The sequence below is a fragment of the Westerdykella ornata genome (assembly GCF_010094085.1).
Source record: "Westerdykella ornata strain CBS 379.55 unplaced genomic scaffold EI97scaffold_24, whole genome shotgun sequence".
NCBI classification, from domain to species: Eukaryota; Fungi; Ascomycota; class Dothideomycetes; order Pleosporales; family Sporormiaceae; genus Westerdykella; species Westerdykella ornata.
In genome coordinates, this window is record NW_022986874.1 from 49671 (window position 1) to 71083 (window position 21413).

The following is a 21413-nucleotide window of genomic DNA, read 5'->3' on the forward strand; positions in this document are numbered from 1 at the left end:
CGCATTGTAGTTTTCCCTTTCATCGGTTTCCAAGGCACGCCGTATCGATAAGCGGCTGCGGGGCAACCTACAAATCTGACCGTAAATTTCTCTCGCCATCACTCACTCCTCCATCCCACCCTCCCGGACTCGACCGGATTTTTCCTATCACCCACCATGGTATCCGCATCCAAAGCCGCCCGTCAGGCCAAGCGTGCCGCTGAGGGCAAGGAGCCCAAGAAGACGGCTGCCTCCAAGCTCTCTTCCCGCGCTGGCTCCAAGAACGCCTCCAAGGCTTCCTCTGTCAACGGCGACGAGAACCTCGAGCTGAACGAGGAGGTCGAGAAGCTTACTCTCCAAGAGGACGAGCACGGTCTCTCAGATCGTGTCACGACCGGTGTGCTCGCCTCGCTCGAGGCGTCCCGCGACGTCAAGATCACATCCGCCTCGCTCGTCTTCCACGGTCGGGTGCTCTTCAACGACACCACCATCGAAGTCAACTATGGCCGTCGGTACGGTCTCCTGGGTGAGAACGGCTGTGGCAAATCCACCTTCCTCAAGGCCATCGACAAGCGCGAGTTTCCCTTCCCTGAGCACATCGACATCTACCTGCTGAATCAAGGCGCGCCACCGTCCGAGCTTGGCGCCCTCGAGTGGGTTGTCCGCGAGGCGGAAAACGAGCTGGCTCGTCTCGAGAAGCTCGCCGAAGATATTCTGGAGAAGGATGGCCCCGAGAGCCCGCTGCTGGAGGAACTCTACGAGGTACGCTCAACACCTCCACTTTGCATATGATTCACTAACAGTTTGCTAGCGTCAAGAATCAATGGACCCCTCTACCTTCCACACTCGCGCGTCTCTTATCCTTACCGGTCTCGGCTTCAACAAGAAGACCATCTCCAAGAAGACCAAGGACATGTCCGGTGGATGGCGTATGCGTGTCGCCCTCGCCAAGGCGCTATTCGTCAAGCCTTCGCTCCTCCTTCTCGACGATCCCACTGCTCATTTGGATTTGGAGGCATGCGTGTGGTTGGAAGAATATCTGAAGAAGTGGGATCGTACGCTCATTCTCGTCTCTCACTCCATGGACTTCCTCAACGGTGTATGTACCAACATGATCGACATGCGCCACAAGCAACTCCTCTACTACGGTGGTAACTACGATTCATACGTCAAGACGCGTTCCGAGCAGGAGACCAACCAGCAGAAGGCGTACGAGAAGCAGCAAGACGAGATCAAGCACATCAAGAAGTTCATCGCATCAGCTGGTACCTACGCCAACCTGGTGCGACAGGCCAAGTCCAGGCAGAAGATCTTGGACAAGATGGAGGCCGATGGCTTCATTCAGCCCGTTATCCCCGACAGAGTCTTCACCTTCCGTTTCGCCGATGTCGAGAAGCTGCCTCCCCCGGTGCTGTCCCTTGATAACGTTACATTCTCCTACTCAGGAAAGCCAGAGGACAACCTGTACGAGAACCTGGACTTCGGTGTCGACATGGACTCCCGGACAGCCCTCGTCGGTCCCAACGGTGTCGGTAAATCCACATTGCTCCGCATCTTCACGGGACAATTGTCGCCCACATCCGGCTCGGTCTCTCGCCACACTCACTTGAAATTGGGCATGTACAGCCAGCACTCGGCTGACCAGCTCGACCTCACCAAGTCGGCCCTCGACTTCGTCCGTGACAAGTATGCCAGCACCAGCCAGGACTACCAGTACTGGCGACAGCAGCTTGGCCGTTATGGACTAAGCGGCGAGGCTCAGACTGCCAAGATGGCCACGCTTTCCGAAGGTCAGAAGAGCAGAATTGTCTTTGCCCTGTTGGCTATTGAGGGTCCTAACATGTTGCTTCTGGACGAGCCTACCAACGGTTTGGATATCCCGACTATTGACAGCTTGGCGGATGCCATCAATGCATTCAGCGGTGGTGTTGTCGTCGTATCTCACGATTTCAGGTAAGCATCACAGGTTCCGAGCTGGTCTAGCATGGTTCTAACGACATTTAGGCTTTTGGATAAGATTGCCAAGGATATCATGGTCTGCGAGAACAAGACCGTGACGAAGTGGGACGGAACTATTGGAGATTACAAGAACTACCTCCGGAAGAAGATGTTGTCTGCTGGTGCTGTCTAAGCAGGACTTTGATGCTTCTCTTTTATTTTCCGCCTTCATGGAGTTACAGCATGGAAGACATGAAAGTGGAACCCAGACCTATCAGGTCCAAAAGCTGCGTCCGGATCTCTCTCAGCGGGAGATTCGCCAGAGGCGCTTCCAGCTCCGCGGGAGGATTGAGATAGTCCCGTCGCATGGACAGTGGAAGCAGGCAGATGCGGCCAAAACAATGCATTGGGAGTATCTAGAGGCGTCTATAGATTCTTGGGTCACGACTAAAATGAATATTTCCCATTGAACACTATCAGTACTTGCCTATCTTGCGCTTCAACTTGTACAAATGTGATGTAGGTAGCTAAATAGAGCAACATATGTAGGTGAACGCACAGACCAGGACTCAACTCTCGGATGTCCGTCATTCCCCGCAGAAGCTTCCAACACCACACCTCACTGCTCACGCGCATGCCTCCGATAGTGCCGCCTCACCCCTCGACGCAAGAGGACTCTATACTTCCTTCCTACCTAGATAATCCAGTACAATACGTTTGCAAGGTTAGCTCGGGAGCTGGCGGGCATACTTCTGTTACCCACCTTACCGCCTATGCCGACGTGCTGAGCGAACAGGCCCGGGATCTTCACAGGCAGAATGGCGAAGCTCGACTCTTTAGAGCTGAACGCGGAGGCGCATCTTCTGCTTGTACGTTGGCTCTATTTTCTGATTCCATGTATAGTAGTCAAGGACCATTTCCCCGTGCTGTCACCTTCTTCCCTCTCCCATGTCGTTCAGTCCCCATAGATCTTGTACTGAAGAGAAAAACGAAATCCCCTCACTAACTCGAAAACCCCAGGACCAACCGCTCCTCCGCCTCCCCTACGCCCAATCCCGCCAAACCTTCAAAACCGCCCAACGCCACCTCGAACACGCCGCGACCTCACTCCAAAAAGACCTGGCCGCCGCGCTCAAAACCGCCAAAACGCAGCAGCAACAGGACCCGGACAAACTCGTAAAGGACATCGACGCCATGATCGCCAAACTGCGGACCCTGAAGCGCAAACTCTCGGCCCTGCACGACGACGAGAAGAAGTACAACGCGGCGAGCAGAGCGCGCATCTCGCACCTGAGCGAGCTGTACTCGATGCGCACGCTGAGCGACGTGCGGTTCGAAAGGTGGAGCCGCGTGCGGCTGAATCGGTTGCTGGTGGATTACCTGCTAAGGAACGGGTACAATGGGAGTGCGTTGGCGTTGGCGAGGAGCACGGGGATCGAGGATCTGGTCGATCTGCATGCGTTTGGGACGGCCATGGAGATCCAGGAGAGCTTGGCCGAGAGGCACGATGCGGGCAAGGCGTTGGCGTGGTGTAAGGAGAATTCGCAGGCGTTGAAGAAGTTGGGTGGGGATTTGGAGTTGCAGTTGAGGTATCAGCAGTATATCGAGATGGTGAGGGAGGGGCACGAGTTGTTGCGGCGGGGGGAAGGCGAGGGGGAGTCGGATGGGATGGGTGTGGGGGAGGAGCAGACGGCCATGTCGGCGGGGACGGCGAAGGTCATGGGGCAGAAGAAGTTGTTGGAGGCCATGGCACATGCAAAGAAGTATCTTGGGGGCATGCCAGAGCACATCTACGGGCAGGCGGCCGGGTTGTTGACGTTTAAGCCGTGGCAGAACCTGGAGCCGTATGCGGTATGTCTCTATCTACTTCAACATCTACCTCGTCTCCATCTGGTCGAAAATCCTACTAACAATCTTTCTGCAGTCCGCCTACTCCCCTGCCCGCTGGGACCACCTCGCGCACCTCTTCCTGACGACGCACAACACGCTCTTCTCCCTCCCGCCCCGACCCCTCCTCCACATCGCCCTCTCGGCGGGTCTCTCGGCCCTCAAAACGCCCGCCTGCCACTCCTCGCAACCCCACCAAAGTCTCTCCCACCCCTCCTCGTCCGCCTCCCCCATCGACCGCACCACCGTCTCCCTCTGCCCCATCTGCAGCACGGAACTCAACGCCCTCGCCGAGAACGTGCCGCAGGCCCTGCACACGAAGAGTATCGTCGAGGATGACCCGCGCGTGTTGCCGAATGGGAGGGTGTATGGGAGGGAGCGGTTGGAGCGGTTCAACAAGGAGGTGGGGACGGAGAAGGGGTGGGTGAGGGATCCCGGGGGTGGCGTCGATGGGGAGAAGTTTCGCGAGTCGGAGGTGAGGAAGGTGTTTATTCTGTAGGTTGGACGTGGGCACGTCATGTTTCTTTGGTGATATTCCGCTCCCGGTTGTTGGAGTTGTGTGATGGAGTCTTTTTATTTCTTCTCGTTCTTGCTTGCTGTCCGGAATTGCGAAATTAGCATGACGTTTGTGGTATATATGCGGGAGGGGCTCTGGTTCTGAGGCGCCGGCGCGTGTCCTCGCTTCTCTTTTATGCCTTCCAGATATTATAGCATCTGCGGTTATCTGCGCTTGGGTTCCTCGGAATACGCTGGGTCCGGTCGGTTCGGTTTCTTTTGTCAGCCCTCGAGGGTCGAAGATAAGTTTAGCATGCCTGAAGGAAGGAGTGGATGAATAATTCCATCATCCAATACACCACTCATCTCTACACCTCTCAGTCCTCCGCATCCCCCTCATCATCACTGCTCTCCCCACCAACCCCCCTCTTCCTCTTCCTCTTCCCCCTTCCTTGCTCTTCCCCATTTCCCTCCCCCTTAACACCAAAAACATACATCCTCGCACTCCTCTCCTCACCCTTCCAACCGCCTCCCCCCTCCAACTGCCCCAACGTCCTCACATGCCTATAACCCGGGTACGCCTCCCAGTCGAAAGCGAAGGACTCGATGACGCGCAGGCCCGCGTGGCGCGCTAGATCGCGTATGTTCCAGAGGGTATAAGGGTGGGAGTCGAAGAGGGTGACGATGATTTTGCCGTGTGTGGGGTGGAGGAAGGGCGCTTCCGCTGCACTGTCGGCGGAGGAGGCTTTGGGTTTGGAGGGTTTGGGGGTTTTGGGATTGTTCTTCCCGAGGCAGGATTCGAAAAAGGAGACGAGTAGGGCTTGGTTGGCTCGGACTTGGCGGTTTACATCCGTCGAGAGGCCGCCCGTGTGAGGGAACATGAAGGAGATGATGTCCCAGCTCGCTCTCCCTTTCCCCTTTCCTTTCCCGTTACCCTTCCTCGTCTGCTTCCCCCCTTCCCTCCCCCCTCCCTCCCCATCAGAATCCCATCCCTCCCCCTCCCCCTCAGGCCTCAACCCCCTCACCCCACCCACCTTCCTCGCATCGACCCCAAACACCATGGGCACCGGCGGCACCAGTCCCCTTAACTCTTCCTCAATCTTCGGAAACGTATCCGGGTACTTTTGCATAACTTCATCGCGTGTGTCGAACGAGGTGGCCGTCACGTTTGCGCAGCCGTGGGCAAGGACGAGGCTGTGGGTGAAGCTGAAGTCGCCTTCGCCGACGAGGAGGATGTTGGCGTAGGTTGTGAAGGGGATTTTGGAAGGGCGTTTGCGGGGATTAAGAGTGCTGGGCTGTGGGTGTGGCATCGTCGTCGTCGTCGTGGTATTCGTGAAAGTGGTGGAGGAGGAGGGTACTGTGGTGCTGGTGGTGGTGCTGGTGGTGGTGCTGGTTCCATCGGCCTTTTTGGACGACGTCGTCGAGGCGGAATGGCTACTCGAGGAGGTGGTGCACGGGAGCAAATTGGAGACATCGGGCGCATGCGTCCTCGGTCCATCTTTCGGTTTCGATTTCCCCTGCGTCTTCATGCTCGTCCTGGCCTTCGCCGGAGTCGTCGCAGGTGCGGAGGATGTCCTATTCGCGGCGGACTTGAGCGCCTTGGCCACTTTCTTCTGCTGCTCCCTCTTCGCCTCCCTCCTCGCGCGTTTCGTCTTCGTCTTGGACATCCCCGATGGAGTAGTGTGTAGGGCTGCTGGCTATTCGACCGTTGCGGGTGGAACTCCTGGATGCGGAGATGCATGTCTATGGGGTGGTTTGGTTGACGTCTGAAAAATGTGGAGCTTGGACCACCTTCCCGCCCTTCACTGTGTAAATAACTTATTAGATACACGGAGTAGAGTCGGAGGGAGAAAACGGCACAACGGACTCAGAGATATAAAGGTCGAAGATAAATGTACATTATCAACCTCGCAATCTTCTACCAAAAGTTCCTTCATGCATGCATAATACACTGAAGCCGCGATCAACTACGCCTCTCTCTACCTCGCCGTTCCTCCCCCAAATCGAGATGATAGTCTATATCAGATCGCGCTTCACAAACTGGTCGTACAGCGTCTTGCCCAGGTTGGCGGGACTCCGCTCGACGACCACGCCCGCCGCCTCGAGCGCGTTGATCTTGGAGTTTGCGTCGCCCTTGCCGCCGCTGACGATGGCACCTAGAGGGTAGGTTAGCGGGGGTTCGGATATCGTTATGCAGGACCGTGAAGAACGCAGCAAAAGGAAAACGAACTAAATGGAGAAGCGAAGAAAATGAACAGGAAAAGGAGTGCAAATGTATAACAAGAAAAATAACCCACCAGCATGACCCATCCTCCGCCCCGGCGGCGCACTAATCCCCGCAATGAAGCTCACCACCGGCTTCCCCATCTTATTATTCTCCTTCAAGAAATCGGCCGCGTCCTCCTCGGCCGACCCGCCAATCTCGCCAATCATGATGATGCCGTCCGTCTCCTCGTCCTCGAGGAACACCTTGAGGCAGTCGATGAAGTTGGTCCCGGAGAAGGGGTCGCCGCCGATGCCGACGACGAGGGATTGGCCCAGCCCCGCTTGCGTGGTCTGGTTGACGGCTTCGTAGGTCAGGGTGCCCGAGCGCGAGACGATGCCGACGCGGCCGCGTTTGTGGATGAAGCCGGGCATGATGCCGATTTTGCATTGGCCCTGGGGGTAGTTAGATTGGGTTTGATAGAGATATGGGGGAGGTAATAGGGAGGCATACGGGGGCGATGATGCCGGGGCAGTTGGGGCCGACGAGGCGGGTCTTGTTTTGCGATTTGAGCATGTCTGTTATGCGGACCATGTCTGGCGTATGTTAGTAGCTGTTGCATTCTCTCGAAGGACCGCTGCTCGTACCATGCTGGGGAATGCCCTCGGTGATGCTGCGCACTCGTAAGCTTCTTCCACCACTCTCAATGCTTGCCAGATACCTACGTCACGCAAAGCGGAATCTCCGCCAGAAGCGCCTCCTCGATACTCTTCGCCGCAAGCGGTGGCCTGTACATCCATCAGCCCCAATCCATCCCAGATATCCAATATCTGCCATACGGAACAAAGATCGCAGACGCGGTAGCCCCCGTTTGCTTCACGGCCTCCTCCACCGTCGCAAACACCGGCTTTCCCAGATGCTCGGACCCTGCTTTCTTCGGGTTGGTGCCCCCAACGACATTCGTGCCTGTGTAGACGTGTCAATGATCCTCTCCTATTTATCATCGAGCCGGGCAATTCCTTTCGCGACGGGCGAACGGGGGACGAAGCGCATACCATATTCGATGGCTTGTTGGGCATGGAAACTATCCTGCATCAGCACTCCAATCTCGATCACCTTGCTCAATCGCAGAATCACTCACGTTCCCTGCTTGCCCGTGAAGCCCTGGAACAGCACCTTGGTGTCGTGGTTGATGCGCAGGTTCTTGATCGTCTCGGCATACGGGCTCGAGCTCGTCGAGTAGCATTGCCGGCTCGCGGCTCTCTGGAGCGCGGAGCTCAACGGCCTTCGGAGGGCTTGCATCGTGACGGTGTTGCCACGAGCGCGGAGGGTGGAGTATGGGAAGGATGGGGTAGTGGGTGTTTAGTTTAGGGAGTGCGATGGTCCGAAGAGCGTTGCGGGAGGTGCAGGGTTGAGGCCGGGAAAGTTTTAGGGCGACAGAGAGGGGACAGGGGTGGCATCAATCGATCTATCCGAAAATCCCTCGGTGCAATATCTGGTATCAGCAACCATGGAGGAAGGCATGTACAGACATGAAAAGCGGTGCATGTTATGCTTTATCATATTACATCAGTAGCTACTCGGGTGCCGGTATCAGAATGCCACTGAGCACAATATGCGGTCTTGAGTTCCGACGACATTCGTCTCTGGCTGTAAACGCCGGAGACGCATACCTATATCCTCCAGAGACGCCTTGACCGTATAACCTCCTAGGACGCCTTCACTCATAACCGAATAGAATCCCCTCCGAACCCAGTTGAACCACAGCTTGCGCCGCATCCCATTCCTCCTTTACGCCTACCACTAACATCCACCCATCGTCAATCCCTCAAGTACCACGGAACAAGAACTGCAGATCCTCAGGACTGAGACGATCCATCGCCACCTTATCGTTGTTGACCGTTCCGGCAATCATAGCAGCCTTCTTCTCCTGCAGCGCCACCATACGAGACTCGACGCTGTCCTCGATGCAGAGCCGAGTAATGACACAGGGGCGCTTCTGGCCAATCCGATGGCATCGGTCAGCGGACTGCCATTCTGCAGCGGGATTCCACCACCTGTGGGACTTGTTAGTTCTGATCAGACAAGAGGCGTAGGCGAAAAACTTACGGATCGACAATGAAGACACGAGACGCCTCAGTGAGGTTCAGGGCAACACCACCCGCCTTGAGCGACACCAAGAACACTTCAACATCCGGGTTCGTCATGAAATGCTCAATACTCTTCTGCCGCATCGCTGGCGTCATACTGCCGTCCAGCATGACCGTATTGAACCCAGCACGACGCAGCCGCCATTCAATGAGTTGCAACATGGACGTGAACTGGCTGAATACGATGGATTTGAGCGTCTGCTTCTTGCTGCGCAGCTTGTAGAGGTCGTAGACAAGCATCTCAATCTTGGTAGACGACGTCCAGTTCTCCATCTTGATACGATTGATGATGGACGACTTCTTCACACCCTCCTCATCCTGCTCCAGTTCGGGCTGTTCGAAGTCAATAGACAAGGCAATGTGGCAGCGAGGACAGTCAGCGTCAGTGCCAGATGCTTCGCACGTGTCGATATAGTCCTTGACGCAAGCACGACAGAACTCGTGATGGCAACGAGAGCGGATCGCATCTTCGGCTGGCTCGTCGCAGATGTTGCAGACGAACACATTCTGCCCCTCAGCAGCATTCTTCTTGAGTAACAGATCGGGATGGTTGGCAACCTGCCGCATCTGCATGATCAAGCCGAAGATATTCGCATAGTTGTTGAGCATGACTCCCTGGGCGACATAGGTATCGAATTTCCGCGAGGAGTTCGTCATGATCGAGGTGGAGAAGTCGCGCTCCACATCACTGAAGAACTCATTGTGGATGATGATATCTTTCATCGGCAGCTCCATCGAGTTTGTATGATCGCGCTTCATGCGACGCAGCATGATCCGGGCGGTAATCATGTGCAGCTTCTCGAGTGCCTCCTCACGGAGATCCGGGTTGTCGCCAGTAATGGGGTTCAGCAGCTCTTGGTTGAAGACGGAAATGTGCTCCGACCCACCATGATTACAGGCGGTGCACATGTGATCTTCATCAATCTGCCAATGGAGCTGCTCACAAGGGCATGACCGGCAGAAGTAATCGGCGAACGGACGTACTTCCAGGAAGCGGAGCAAGGAGAAGAACTCTCCAATCCTGTTCTGGACGGGAGTACCGGACAAGCACCATTTGTAAGTTCCCTTCAGAGCGAAACAGGCTTTAGCGACGCCGGTGGTACGGGACTTGATGCTGTGCGCTTCGTCAAGGATGAGGCGATGGTAATGGATGGGGTGAAGGGGAGACGCTTCCTTGATGATGTTGTCACCACGGGTCCATCCCTTGGTTTCCTTTCGATGAAGCGACTCCAAGCTGTTATATGAAACCATGATGACGTCGAACTTCTTCAGCTCCTTGATCGTCATGTTCTTGCACTTGGAGTTGGTTCCGTGGTAGACCAGCACGTTGAGCTTCCCGTCAGTGTACTCGCGGATCTCATTGCTCCACTGCATGAGGGCAACGGGCGGGACAACGACCAAGGTGGGGTCCTTGGCTGGGTAATCCGACATGATGAGGGAGACGGCCTGGATGGTCTTTCCCATGCCTGATAGTTGTTAGAAAACGCCGAGATAGGACAAGGGCAGTGACTTACCCATCTCATCTCCTAGTAAGCCGCCCTTGTAGCCAGTCTTCTCCTGACGCGTCATCCAGCTAAGACCTTCCAACTGGAACGGCTTCAGGCGGCGGTTAATGGACGGTGGCTGCTCAGCCCTCTGCGTGTCCAGGACGGGAATTTGTGCTAGGTCATCCCACATGGTCAGTAGCTTTGGATGATTTTGCTCAGCACGCTCGCGATTCATGGCCCTCTTGCGGTCCCACTTGTCTTCAATGTGAGCGAAACGAGCATTGCGCTCCCTCGCTTCAGCCAACCTCCTGCGCTTCTCACGGGCTCGTTCAGCAGGTGTTTGTCGAGCGATCGTCTTGCCTTTACCCTTGGCGGATTTAGCAGGAGACGAATTGGTTGTCTTGCGCTTCTTGCTGGCCATCATAAGCGATTCCTCCTCGCTGTCGCTCACAAGATCGATGATGGCGTCATTGTCAAGGTGGATATCCAGATCTTCATCGCTCAGCGCTACGAAATCCATCGTCGCACGCATGGTGGACCGCGTGCGCCTAGCAGGCAGTTCCACGGCTTTCCCTTTCCCTTTACCCGTGTACATAGGCAATGGTTCATCCTCTTCCTCCAAAATCTCAGACATGTCGTCCTCCGAATCCTCAACGGCATCCAGAAGCTCAGTCTTGCGTCTCTTATTGGCGAGCTTGGCGTACTCTTCCTCCTCTTTCTGCAACTGCCTTGCAAGCAGAGCGTCCGGTGACAAGTCCTCGTCGATGTCTTCACCCACATCCCCGCTATCCGCAACTACCGCGGTCTTTCGCTTCCGAGACGAGGATGCTACTGCAATCGAGACAAGCTTGCTTTTCCGGGAGGATCTGGCGCCCGGTCCCACCGAGCCGGCAGGCGTTGTGGAAAAGCTGGTCAGAGGAGTCTCGTACTCGGAGTCTGCGATTGAAGGTGTACCCAGTGAGCTTCCGCCGCCCTTCTGAGCGCCGGTCGCCACTCGTGCAGCCATATTGGCCGAGGCCTTGTTCGTCGTCCTGGTGACGATGGAGACCGCCTTCAGCACTTTGTGGGTGGTAGGAGGTGGAGATGCGACCTCTCCTTCGAGAAGGCTACCTTCGTTATCGGATGAGTTGGCAACTGCGAGACGGGAGGATCGTGTTCGTCGATGGTTGGGCTGAGTTTCACCTGACGCTTTGGCAGCTTTCGCGGACTTGCCTAAGTACAATGTTAGTAAGGGGAATTGCGCAGTCTGGAAGATATGAGCCTGTGAAAGAGAGATTGGGGTACGTACTGGATGCTTGGGCCGGGGAAGCTCCGCTTGTAACGTTCTGGTTGCTCATGTCGCCGCGGAGGGAGCGTCTAGGTCTGCCACGAGGCATGGTGAGCGGATGAATGAGAAAGGGGACGGGACGTGAAAGATTGGAGGCAAAAGGAGGGAAATGTCACAGGAGTCTTGAACGAAGGCACGGATAAGGAAGAAACGAAAGCGAGGGAGGAGAAGTAAGAGAGGATTGAAAATGAACGTCCAGACTGACCTTGAAGGTGGTCAATCAAGGGCGGGCGGACCCTGGCGCTCGCGTACCCAATCGATACGAACTTTGTCGCGGTCTCACGCCTCGGTGGCAAAGGATCGCTCACGGCGAGCAAAAACGAAGGAGTGTAATAACGGCAGGTCCTTGTCTCTACAAAAGAGAGAAGCGGAGGAGGAGGAGCTCCAGGAAAAGCAAGCCACGAAGCGGCCAGCAACCAACACCCTGGGCGGTTGCCTGAGGACGGCGCGGCGGGGGAAGGTACGCGCTGTCGCGATAGCACGTGACCGCTTTAAATGGACGGGAATCCGCGATGGACAGGGGTCTGGAAGGTGACGGAAAGGTGAATGGAAGACTTCTCGTATTCTCGCATTTATTCCTACAATCATTGGCAGGGAGGAATCTCCGGTGAAATATCGTAGATGTCTTGATTGGGATGCTCATAAGATGCCATAGCATAAACTGCTCCAAAAAGGAAAAAAAAAAAAAAAAGAAAAGAAAAGAAACAGAAACCACAATCATATGTGTGCCCGTAGAGTCCCGAGGTCGTCTCAAGTCATATCGACAGATCACCAGCCCATCCCTTGTCTTCCAAGTCCATCACGAAAGAGGTTTCATTGAAACAAGAGCGGCGGCACTCCTCGTATGTCGCCGGTACCAGAATCCCTCACTCATACCGCGAATCCGCCAACAATAGCTCCACCATCGCATCCACCAACTCCTTCTGGATGCCCATATTCTGCAGCCTGCTGACCCGCGTACCCACCGCCTGCGGTGCCGTCACCATATCCCAGATGGCAAGTTTGGGATCATACAACATGTTCGCCTGATGCAGAATGGTCCAGATCATCTTGGTGGGATCGAGCACATCGAGTTGAGGGTTTCCATTGAGCTCGAGGATGATGGTCTGGTCGCTTGGTACAGAGCCTAGAGATACGAGGGTGCCGTTGGTGACTGCTTGAGTGGTATAGGGGAGGGGCTTTGCTTTCTTCGATGGGGTGGTAATGCAGCGGATATGCGAGGGGTTGGAGGCCGTGTGCGAGATGAGTCTGACGCTCCAGGTCCTATGCCTCGGTATAGATGGATCAGAAGGGGAGGTGGGACCTATCTTAAGAACGCCGGTCGACTGCGTGTATGTGATCGGGGTGTAGCTGAAGCGAACATTGTCGCCGCCAGATTCGATGCCTCCATCCTCGATCATGCGGAAATCTCCGTCATCGACGTGTGTGCCGCTGCCGTTGTCTTCAATCAAGTTGAAAGCACCGTCGGCACCCACAACTAGCAGGAGCTCTATTGAGCTGGGATTCGGTACATCGTTTGGCGGACGCCATGCACCATCGAGGGGGATGATGGCGCCTTCTCCAGCAAGCACAGGGTAGCGGTCCAGAGTTCGGTGGAAGGTCAGGTTACGGTCCCCATCGTAGACGACGCCGGTGAAGATGTCGGCGTAGCGTCCAGGGGGCAGCCAGGCATTCACCGCACCCAAGTGAGTGGCCGGATCACGCGGTTGCGTAATAGGGGCGACGATGAGTTCGCTACCAAATCGGTACTGGTTTGGCACAGCATACGCCTCGTCTCGGTCGGGATGGTCCCAATACATGGGTTGGATCAGCGGTTCATCATCCGAGGCGGACCGCGCATTCATAGTGTACAAGTAGGGTATCAAACGTTGCCGGAAGCGGAGGGTGTCTTCCATGATTTCGCATGCCTCCTTGTTGAAGGCCCACGGCTCCTTGGTGTTGAAGATGTTGCTGGAAGAGTGCAATCGAAGGATCGGGGAGAAGCAACCAAACTGCACCCATCGCGTCGTCAGTTCGTCATCCTTGTATCCAGCGTAGTGGCCGCCAATGTCGTGGCTCCACCATCCGTAGCCAATGTTTGAAGCTGTAGCAGTGAACTCTGGCTGAAAGTGTAACGATTTCCAGGTCATGTGTGTGTCTCCTGAGAATCCGATCTGGTAGCGTTGGGATCCGGGGCCAGCAAAGCGTGAGAGGATAAGGGGTCTTCTCTGATCTCGACCCTTGTCAAGGAAATGGAAATGGTTGAGCACCCAAAGCGGGTCAACACCAGGAAGTCTGGACCTGTCGCCCTGCTGCCAATCGATCCACCAAAAGTCGACGCCATCCGCCTCATGCTGGTGGTGAACAATGTCGAAGTAGGCGTCCATGAACTTCCTGTCTGTGCAATCAAAGTTGACAGGTTGCTCCGTCTTTGGGTCTATGCCCATGTACCTTGCGACTTCGGGGTACTGCTTCTCGTGTGCCCTGATGCCATCTGCAGGGTGCACGTTGAGTGTCACCTTGTGTTTCCGATCATGCAGGTCCTTCATGAACTTGATTGGATCGGGGAACAGATCGAGGTTCCAGGTGTAGCCAGTCCAGCCAGTGCCGTACTTGGGGTCGATACTGACCAAGTGCCAGTCCATGTCGATGGTGGCGACGCTCAGCGGGACTTGCTCGGCATCGAAGCGATCCATCAGGGTCATGTATTCCTGCTGTGTATAGCGGTGGTAGCGGCTCCACCAGTTCCCCAAGGCAAATCGAGGTAGGAGAGATTGGCTCCCAGACACGGCATAAAAGGCCCGTACGGCCGCGCGGTAGTCACGGCCGTACACAAACAGGTAGCCATCGATACGGTCCCCCTCTCTCCGAGTAGCAATCCAGCCCTCTTTGTCGAAGAGCATGCTCTTGCTATCGTCCAGCATGGCGAATCCATCGCGAGAGAGGACTCCAGGCCCGATGTCGGCCCGGCCATCGACCGTGTCGAGTGTGCGGCGAGTCCCACCCAGGTTGGACAGCTGCTGGCCGTAGGTCCACCTCTTCGCATCGGGCCCTTTGAGACTGACGGCGAAGCCCTCGGAGCTGAACCTCTTCTTGTCGTAGATGGCATGGAGGCGGTGGGTGACAATCTCGACGGAATGGCCGCGGTCCCAGACATAGAACTCGGGCACGGCCAACTGGCGGTTGACGGCGAAGGTGGAAGCCCTGTCTTCGAACTGGCCGTCGTCCGCCCACTCGAAGCGCAGCAGGCCGTCTGTGAGGATGGTGAAGCGCCACTTGTCGCCGGCGACAATGGCGTCGGGATGGGCCACGGGCCGGGTCTTGAAGTCGTAGCGAGCAGGACGGGACATGGCGCTTGCGGGGTGAATGTTGGTCGTTCGCTAACCGCTCCAAAGCGCACTGGAGAAGGCGAAGACGATCGAGGAGAGGCGGTTAGACTAGATATCTACAAGTAGTTCGTATACAAGTAGTTCGTGTAAGCGGGAGCAAAGTGAAGAAAATGAGTGAAGATTCGATCTATGGAGAATCGGCAGATTGTATAAATAAACAATCGCCCAGGTAGCTACTGCCGCTATCAGAGGTAAACAATGATAGGACGGTTGGCAGGCGTAGGCGTAGGCGTGCCTCTGGTGGAAGGCACCACTTTCCACCAACAGTTCGGTGAAGGAAGTCATGTTCCTGGGCCCTTCCAACCCCTCCAAGCATCAGGGCGCTCAGGGCGGTGCTCGTGACCTCGGTTCATACACCCCGCTCCCCTGGGGGGTTGCGTCAGACGACTGTGTGCATCGAAGCACTGAGGCCATTGTGAACGGGAAGACGAGGGGTAAGGATGCAACGGTAGAAGGCGAAGGGGAGGGCAAAAGCCACGCGGGTTGGCCGAAGCCTAGATGTGGTGTTGATGTGTTTCTGTTGGGGGAGGGTGTGACGGCTTCCCCGCAAAAGCCAGACGGACACTACCCCACTAGTAACGGCAAGCCACGAGACGTGTCCAACGGCTGAAATAACCACAGTATCTATGTAACATGACCTCGATACATCACCAAACACCATGCTGGGAACTGCCTTCGGCCGGGAGCTCTAGCTTCACCCATCAGACGTCTCCTGTTCGCACCGTCTGCATTCTTCAGGCTTGCACCACCTTCCTCATCCTCGTTGCCCTCATCTATAGTCGCTCAGGTGAAGACGGTCACACTGACTTGGACTCTTCTCCGCTCCAGTCCTGCCGCATCCATTCTGCAGCAGCGCCATGAGAAGCTTATTATTCCTGTCTCAGAACCATCATTTCACCCAAGCACGCGATACCTAATAGATCCAACTCCCGTTGCTAATATCCTTATATCCCTGACCATGGACCAGACACCATACAGGTTCAACTGAGCAGGTGCAAAGGCCTGGATCCACCTGGTCCCAAATCCACCTTGTGTTAGACGTCGACTGACGGTCTTCCTCACAAGATAGACTAATCTGTCAAGCTGCGCCTTAGACATTTGTACCAGTAGATTCGCTACATCTGGCAAGCCGAAGAGGCCCACTATCGCGTACAGTCCACGGAACAGCTGTTTCCCTTGATCAGAGAATCGAATATCACATCCTTGATGTCTAACTCTAAAGGCCATAATGTAGAATAATGTCGAACGATGATGTGAATGAAATAGACAGTCCAGAGCTCTAGCACCAAGCCTAATCACTAGCCTAATCTGTGGCTTCGCCCCAACAGATAGATAGATCCGGATCCACACCCAAGCCGCAATCTTTTCCCAACTACACATACCAACACAATGACAACAGAATAACATCTTTTCGACAACTCATTCTTTTTCTTTAGATATTGGCCAATATTGGAGCAGTATTTACACACCCTATACAAATCGCGCTCCCAAACCTCTCTTCACTTGCCAATTTCGTCGTCTCGCAAACTCAACATACATCACCACCGTTTCATGATCATAGATATATTCCCCTAATACCCAAAAACGCCAATGTCCCGCCCATTAACTCAATCTGACCTCATCTTCCCTACCAACTCCCTCTCCCTCTCCTCCACTCTCTCGTCTCTGAAACGCTCCGCCCTGAGCATACCGAACCGCCTCGCATCCATCACCTCCGACTCCGCATTCGTCATTTCCGTCTCAGAAGCGTACGGACTGCCGCTGGTGGCCAACGAAAGATGCGGCAGTTGGTACATTCCGCCCGAGAGGAAGACGGGGAGCTGCTATTTCAAGAGCACCGACGGCCATGTCAGCGGATGGAGTTTTAGCCTAAGGAGATTAAACTTTCAGGTTCTGGATGTTGTTGGGAAACATGGAGGGTAGTCAAATGCACTCCTGTACCCCTGGGTCTGAGTTCAGAGTACTAATCGAACGTCTTCTAGTTGCGTCATCGTCGACTCAACCCGCAGAGGCAAAAGTACGCCTCCTCCCAAACGTCCATCACTATTCAAAATCCGTACACTAACTTGCCCAGGCATGCCAGACGCCCTCTCCAAAACCATCCCCATCTGGACCTGCGTCCTCAACCGCGCACTCTTCCCCTCCCCAGGCCCCCACCACGACCTCTTCACCCCACCCACCGCCGTGTCCGCCTCCGAGTACGCCCAAATCGAAAAACGCATCGACGCCTTCGTCAAGTCGTTTCTGGAAATCTGCAATCCTCCAATTGACCATCTTCGGCAGCTTCTCTCCAACAAGCCCCTGCGGCCCCTCTGGGTCGCGCAATCTTCCCCCCTTCCTCCTGTGCCGCCTTCCTTTGAGGACTTCCATCCGATCATTTGCTGCACCGCTTCTCGCCGCGTTCACGGCGCCGAAGCTTCTGAGAATGGGTACATCCAAGGTGCCGCCGACGATCACGAGGCGTGGGCAAGAGGTCTCACGCCCGTCGTATTCTGGCAGAACCACGATCTACTTATGACGACGAATGAGGAAGATTTACCTTCCCTTATTGGGGAATTGGTAGCGAAGGAGAGAGGTCCTCAAGCCGTACCCATTCTCATCAAGCCCACTTCGAACCTGTACGTCTCAGCAAGCGAAAACCTGGATCTTGGACCCTTCGACGTTATCATAAGCTGTACCCCTAAACCCTTAACTACCAGAAATCGGGAGTTTGTAAAGAGTAAGAAATATCTCCATCTCCCGCTCGCGGCAGGGAAACTTGGCTCTCGAGACCTCCGTGTCCAGTTGTCCCGTCTGCAACCTTTTCTGGAAAATTTCTCAAGGGAGAGGGACAAAGAAGGCAAGGAAGCACCTTCTATACTAGTCTGCGATCCCACAGGCAAGGACCTCGCCGTCGGAGTCGCGCTCACGATTCTATGCCTTTATGCCGATGATGGAGGCAATATTTCGCTCTCGAGTGCGTCCACAGTCGATAGCGCTGGACTTGGGAAGAGAAAGATCGATAAAACATATATAAAACAGCGTCTTTCGTGGATTACGACGACAAGTGGGGCGCTCAATCCAAGTCGAGAGACGCTGAAGGCAGTGAATGCGTTCTTGATGCCTGACCCAGGAGGAAAAGGAAAGGAGGTGGTAGTCAGCAAGGGCGAAGATGTCATCGAGGATCATTTGGTCCTCGTGGACGAACTGGGAAATGTGATCGATTTGACGGATTCTGAGCGTGCCGAAGCAACAACACCCGAGCAAAAGAAAGGGAACGATCAAGAGATATCTTTGGAGAAGCAAGATACGCCCATCTCGACCTCCCACTCCAAGCCCGAATCCCTCGATAGCGAGAAACCGGAGACTCTAACACCCACGCACATCCCTGTTACAGATATCCCCTACGAGCTCCTCTCAAAACCTTCTCCACCTCCATCGCTCCAATCGCCTAGCACGTCCAGTCCCACACACGCACCAACGCCCCCTCCACTCGACAGCAAACCGAACTCACCTCCCACTCCCGATCCAACCACTCGTTCCTCCAACCCTCCACACCACGTCCCATCCTCCCTCCCAACCCAACTCTTCGCAACCCTCCTATCAACACCAAAATACCACTTCACCCGCACACTAACCTCTTCTCTCTCCACACTCCCCTCCGGCACCGCCACGGGCCTCGCAACCTTTGAACCCCTCTCCTCCTCATCCAGTCCTTCCCATCGCGCACTGCTGTATATCGAAACCGCCGACTTCGTCACCGAGAACGGTGTACGGCTTCAGGCGACGAGGCGGTATGTGTATCGTCTTGAAACCAGTAGAAGTACTAGTACTTCATCTTCTCCTCCGCCTTTCTCAGATACCATGCACCGAGACGCCGGCGAGGTAGAGGGAGGGGAGTTTATAGCACTTTACTTCCCGCCCGATTCCCCGGACGCGCAGGCGCACACAACCTCATCCCTCCCCGACCCCGACGCGAGCAACTTATTCGTCGAAATGGGTCCGATATCTCTCTCCTCCCCCTCCTCCTCCTCTTCTCCAGAAACCACCCCAGTCGCGCAAGTCTACGAGGCACAGCATCGCGAGAAACACCTCTGCGGTCAAGATATCTATTCCGCAGCGTGGAAATTCAGCGGCGCAATGTTCGACGGTGGTGGTGCCGGCGCGCGGGATCAGCGGGAGGGAGGAAACGGGAAGGAAAGTGGGAGGGATGATGAAGATGATGATAATGGTGGGGGAAAGTGGTGGGAAGTACGGTACGATGTTGTGGGGCCGCGGAAGAGGTATGTGAGTGTTACGAGGTATACTGCTGTTCTATGAGGAACGGTGGAGGGCTGGTTTGGTAAGATATCAATGTGATCGCATTCGTACTTTGTTAAATTGACTGACGGAAGAAGTGAGAAGAATGGAGCAGAGAGATAGATGCAACAAAATGAAAAAGTGGATTGCAGCGCTTGAACACGCCCCCATCCCTAAAACGTCGATAGATCTAAGAACGTCCACGCCGGTTCATATGCGAATCCGAAATCCTTCCAGTCCCCCTCTCCCTCCAAAATCCCTCCTCTCCATTCTCCGCCAGTGAAAGAAATCCCCACCACCGACAAGTAAGCCCCAGATGAACCCCTTCAACAAATATCCCCGCAAATCACTCACCGCAACCCCCAAGGCCCATCAACCACATCCAACGCCCCCTCGACCGCCTTCTCCAACACCTCCACCCTCCTCCGCAAAACCTGACTCTCCTCCCTCTCCCGCGCCAGCCTCGCCCAGACAGACGCCTGCGAACCATTCGCGCAGTTCGCACAAAGCGAGGTCCCCGTTGCCGAACTTCCCGAATCATGAGACTGCAGCAGCTGTGGACCCTGCATCTTCGCCGCCATTGCATGTGCCTCCTCCGACAACGCATGAGAATCCACCGTCGTCGGACTCACACAACAAGCGGACCTCACACTCTCCCCATCCCCATCCCCATCATCAAAGAACCCCGAATCAACAGAAACATCCGAATTCGACGCCCTCTTCCTCCTCCTCTGCTGCTGCTGCTGCTGCTGCTGCTGCTCATCCCCACTCCACTTCCTCTCCGCCTCCTTCCGCATCCGCCTCTCCCACTCCACCTCCCCCCTCAACCTCCCAATCTCCTCATCCCTCTCCTCCGCCCTGCGCGCCATCCCCTCGAGCTGCGCCTTCAACAAATCGACTCTCGTCTCCGCCTCCTCGAGTTCGTCCTCCTGCGCGCTCTGCTCCGCCCGCGCGTCCCGCAGCGCACTCGACAGCTGTCTGTACGACGCTTGGAACCGGCTCAGCAGCGCCTCAGCCGTGGAGACGAGATCGTTGAAGGAGGAAGGCGCGAGGGGATCGACGGGGCCGTGCGGGAAGAGGGATTGCGAGATGTTGAGCGTGAGCAGCTCGTCCGAGGGGTTGTGGTAGGTAGGCGCAGTAGTAGTGGTGGATTTTCGATTCGAGGTCGGAAACGGCCAGGCGAAGCGCGAACTCGTCGTCGTGCTCGATCTGGATGATGATGGCTGTGCGTGTGGTGCAGGGTGCTTGGGCGTTGTGGTGTCTGCGCTGCTGGGACTGGGGCTCGTGAGCGACGTCCCGCGATGGAAGATGTTGGAGAGCATGTTGTTGCCTTCTCGTTCTTCGGGTTCTTCTTCTGAGTCGTCGGAGGCGTAGTCGTCGTCTTCTGAGTCGTCGGGAGCCGATAGGCCGAGAGAAACTGGGCCGGAGGTCCCGTTGAACCAGTTTTGCAGTGCTCTGGCTCCGGCTTTGATTTTCGGTTGCGAGGCCGTTGCTCCTATTGAAGTTCGCGAGGGGATGAAGCTTGCTAGCGATTTGGTTGGGGAATGAAGCGCTGCTCGGGCAGTGTGCTGCTGCAGTGTAGAAGTAGCGCGAGCGAGGAAAGGTTGGCAGTTGTTTAGAAACGTTCCAGTCAGAGATCGTTGATGTCCTCGCCCGGGTCCGGGATGGTGATCCTGCAAAGGGGTGTCCGGATCGTGAGGGTCGTAGTGAGTGGACGTCCCAGTCAATGCTGAAGGGGGAGGCCGAAGCGGGGCATCGATCTTCACATCATCGAAGTCGGACCAGTCTACAGATTCTGCCCGCGGAAGAGCCGTGAGGCGGTCGGTCCGTCGTAGTGAACAGTGGGTTGCGTTTGAGACTGAAGGTGGGGAGACGGGTGCGTGAATCTGAGCCATGGGCGCCGGGACAACGCACTGGCGTTCAGGAATGCGGATAGCTTGATCGTGCTTCAGGGATCTTTCGATCCTCTAATCTGTGTTCCCGAAAGGACACAGGTTGGAATGTCGGAGTTTTGAAACGTTATTTTAAAATGCTCCTTGCCGATAGAGCACTGGTCACCGAGGGAACCCTTGTCTATCAATTCGAGCAGAAGGTGTTGTTGTACAGAGAGAGACAGTAAAAACGAGAGTAATGCAAACAAACAGTGCGAAATAGACACAAAAGCTGTGAAACAAAGAGTGCAGAAGGTATCTGGAGGTGTTGTGCTTGGGAAGTGGACTTTGAGCTGGTCGTGCGGCTGGTGGACAACGTGGTGGCAGGAAAGTGGCAGGGGAAAACCGCCACCCAGCCACCAACCAACGT

General features: G+C 55.5%; 8 protein-coding genes across 8 annotated transcripts; 3 read left to right on the top strand and 5 right to left on the bottom strand.

Moving 5' to 3' along the window:
• The first annotated feature begins 19 nt into the window (after positions 1-19).
• Positions 20-2132, top strand: EI97DRAFT_143272 (uncharacterized protein). Its single transcript, XM_033793218.1, has 3 exons — positions 20-741; positions 791-1932; positions 1984-2132. Exons 1-3 carry the CDS (start codon positions 157-159, stop codon positions 2108-2110), a joined length of 1854 nt encoding a protein of 617 aa, XP_033651309.1. The 5' UTR covers positions 20-156; the 3' UTR covers positions 2111-2132.
• A 603-nt stretch (positions 2133-2735) lies between these two features.
• Positions 2736-4303, top strand: EI97DRAFT_382770 (uncharacterized protein; the record flags this gene model as incomplete). Its single annotated transcript, XM_033795873.1, has 4 exons — positions 2736-2786; positions 2938-3528; positions 3634-3768; positions 3842-4303. 4 exons carry the CDS (start codon positions 2736-2738, stop codon positions 4301-4303), a joined length of 1239 nt encoding a protein of 412 aa, XP_033651310.1.
• Positions 4304-4676: 373 nt separating this feature from the next.
• On the bottom strand, positions 4677-5966 carry EI97DRAFT_382671 (uncharacterized protein; the record flags this gene model as incomplete). The annotated part of the gene is made up of 3 exons (XM_033795867.1): positions 4677-5254; positions 5330-5664; positions 5890-5966. 3 exons carry the CDS (start codon positions 5964-5966, stop codon positions 4677-4679), a joined length of 990 nt encoding a protein of 329 aa, XP_033651311.1.
• A 187-nt stretch (positions 5967-6153) lies between these two features.
• Positions 6154-7838, bottom strand: EI97DRAFT_423519 (alpha subunit of succinyl-CoA ligase). The gene is made up of 8 exons (XM_033797115.1): positions 7644-7838; positions 7558-7586; positions 7342-7468; positions 7228-7290; positions 7150-7175; positions 7016-7098; positions 6597-6957; positions 6154-6455 (listed from the first exon to the last, which is right to left on the bottom strand). Exons 1-8 carry the CDS (start codon positions 7802-7804, stop codon positions 6316-6318), a joined length of 990 nt encoding a protein of 329 aa, XP_033651312.1. The 5' UTR covers positions 7805-7838; the 3' UTR covers positions 6154-6315.
• A 203-nt stretch (positions 7839-8041) lies between these two features.
• EI97DRAFT_435694 (uncharacterized protein) lies at positions 8042-11740 on the bottom strand. The gene is made up of 4 exons (XM_033798921.1): positions 11428-11740; positions 10167-11351; positions 8612-10118; positions 8042-8559 (listed from the first exon to the last, which is right to left on the bottom strand). The coding sequence occupies exons 1-4, from the start codon at positions 11513-11515 to the stop codon at positions 8331-8333; spliced, it is 3009 nt and encodes a 1002-aa protein (XP_033651313.1). The 5' UTR covers positions 11516-11740; the 3' UTR covers positions 8042-8330.
• Positions 11741-12065: 325 nt separating this feature from the next.
• Positions 12066-14956, bottom strand: EI97DRAFT_143370 (alpha-xylosidase). The gene has a single exon (XM_033793219.1). It carries the CDS (start codon positions 14793-14795, stop codon positions 12333-12335), a length of 2463 nt encoding a protein of 820 aa, XP_033651314.1. The 5' UTR covers positions 14796-14956; the 3' UTR covers positions 12066-12332.
• A 1246-nt stretch (positions 14957-16202) lies between these two features.
• On the top strand, positions 16203-19585 carry EI97DRAFT_435697 (uncharacterized protein). The gene is made up of 4 exons (XM_033798922.1): positions 16203-16753; positions 16817-16851; positions 16909-19417; positions 19480-19585. The coding sequence occupies exons 1-3, from the start codon at positions 16425-16427 to the stop codon at positions 19131-19133; spliced, it is 2589 nt and encodes an 862-aa protein (XP_033651315.1). The 5' UTR covers positions 16203-16424; the 3' UTR covers positions 19134-19417; positions 19480-19585.
• EI97DRAFT_435698 (uncharacterized protein) lies at positions 19154-21364 on the bottom strand. Its single transcript, XM_033798923.1, has one exon. The coding sequence runs from the start codon at positions 21005-21007 to the stop codon at positions 19463-19465; it is 1545 nt and encodes a 514-aa protein (XP_033651316.1). The 5' UTR covers positions 21008-21364; the 3' UTR covers positions 19154-19462.
• Between the last annotated feature and the right edge of the window lie 49 nt (positions 21365-21413).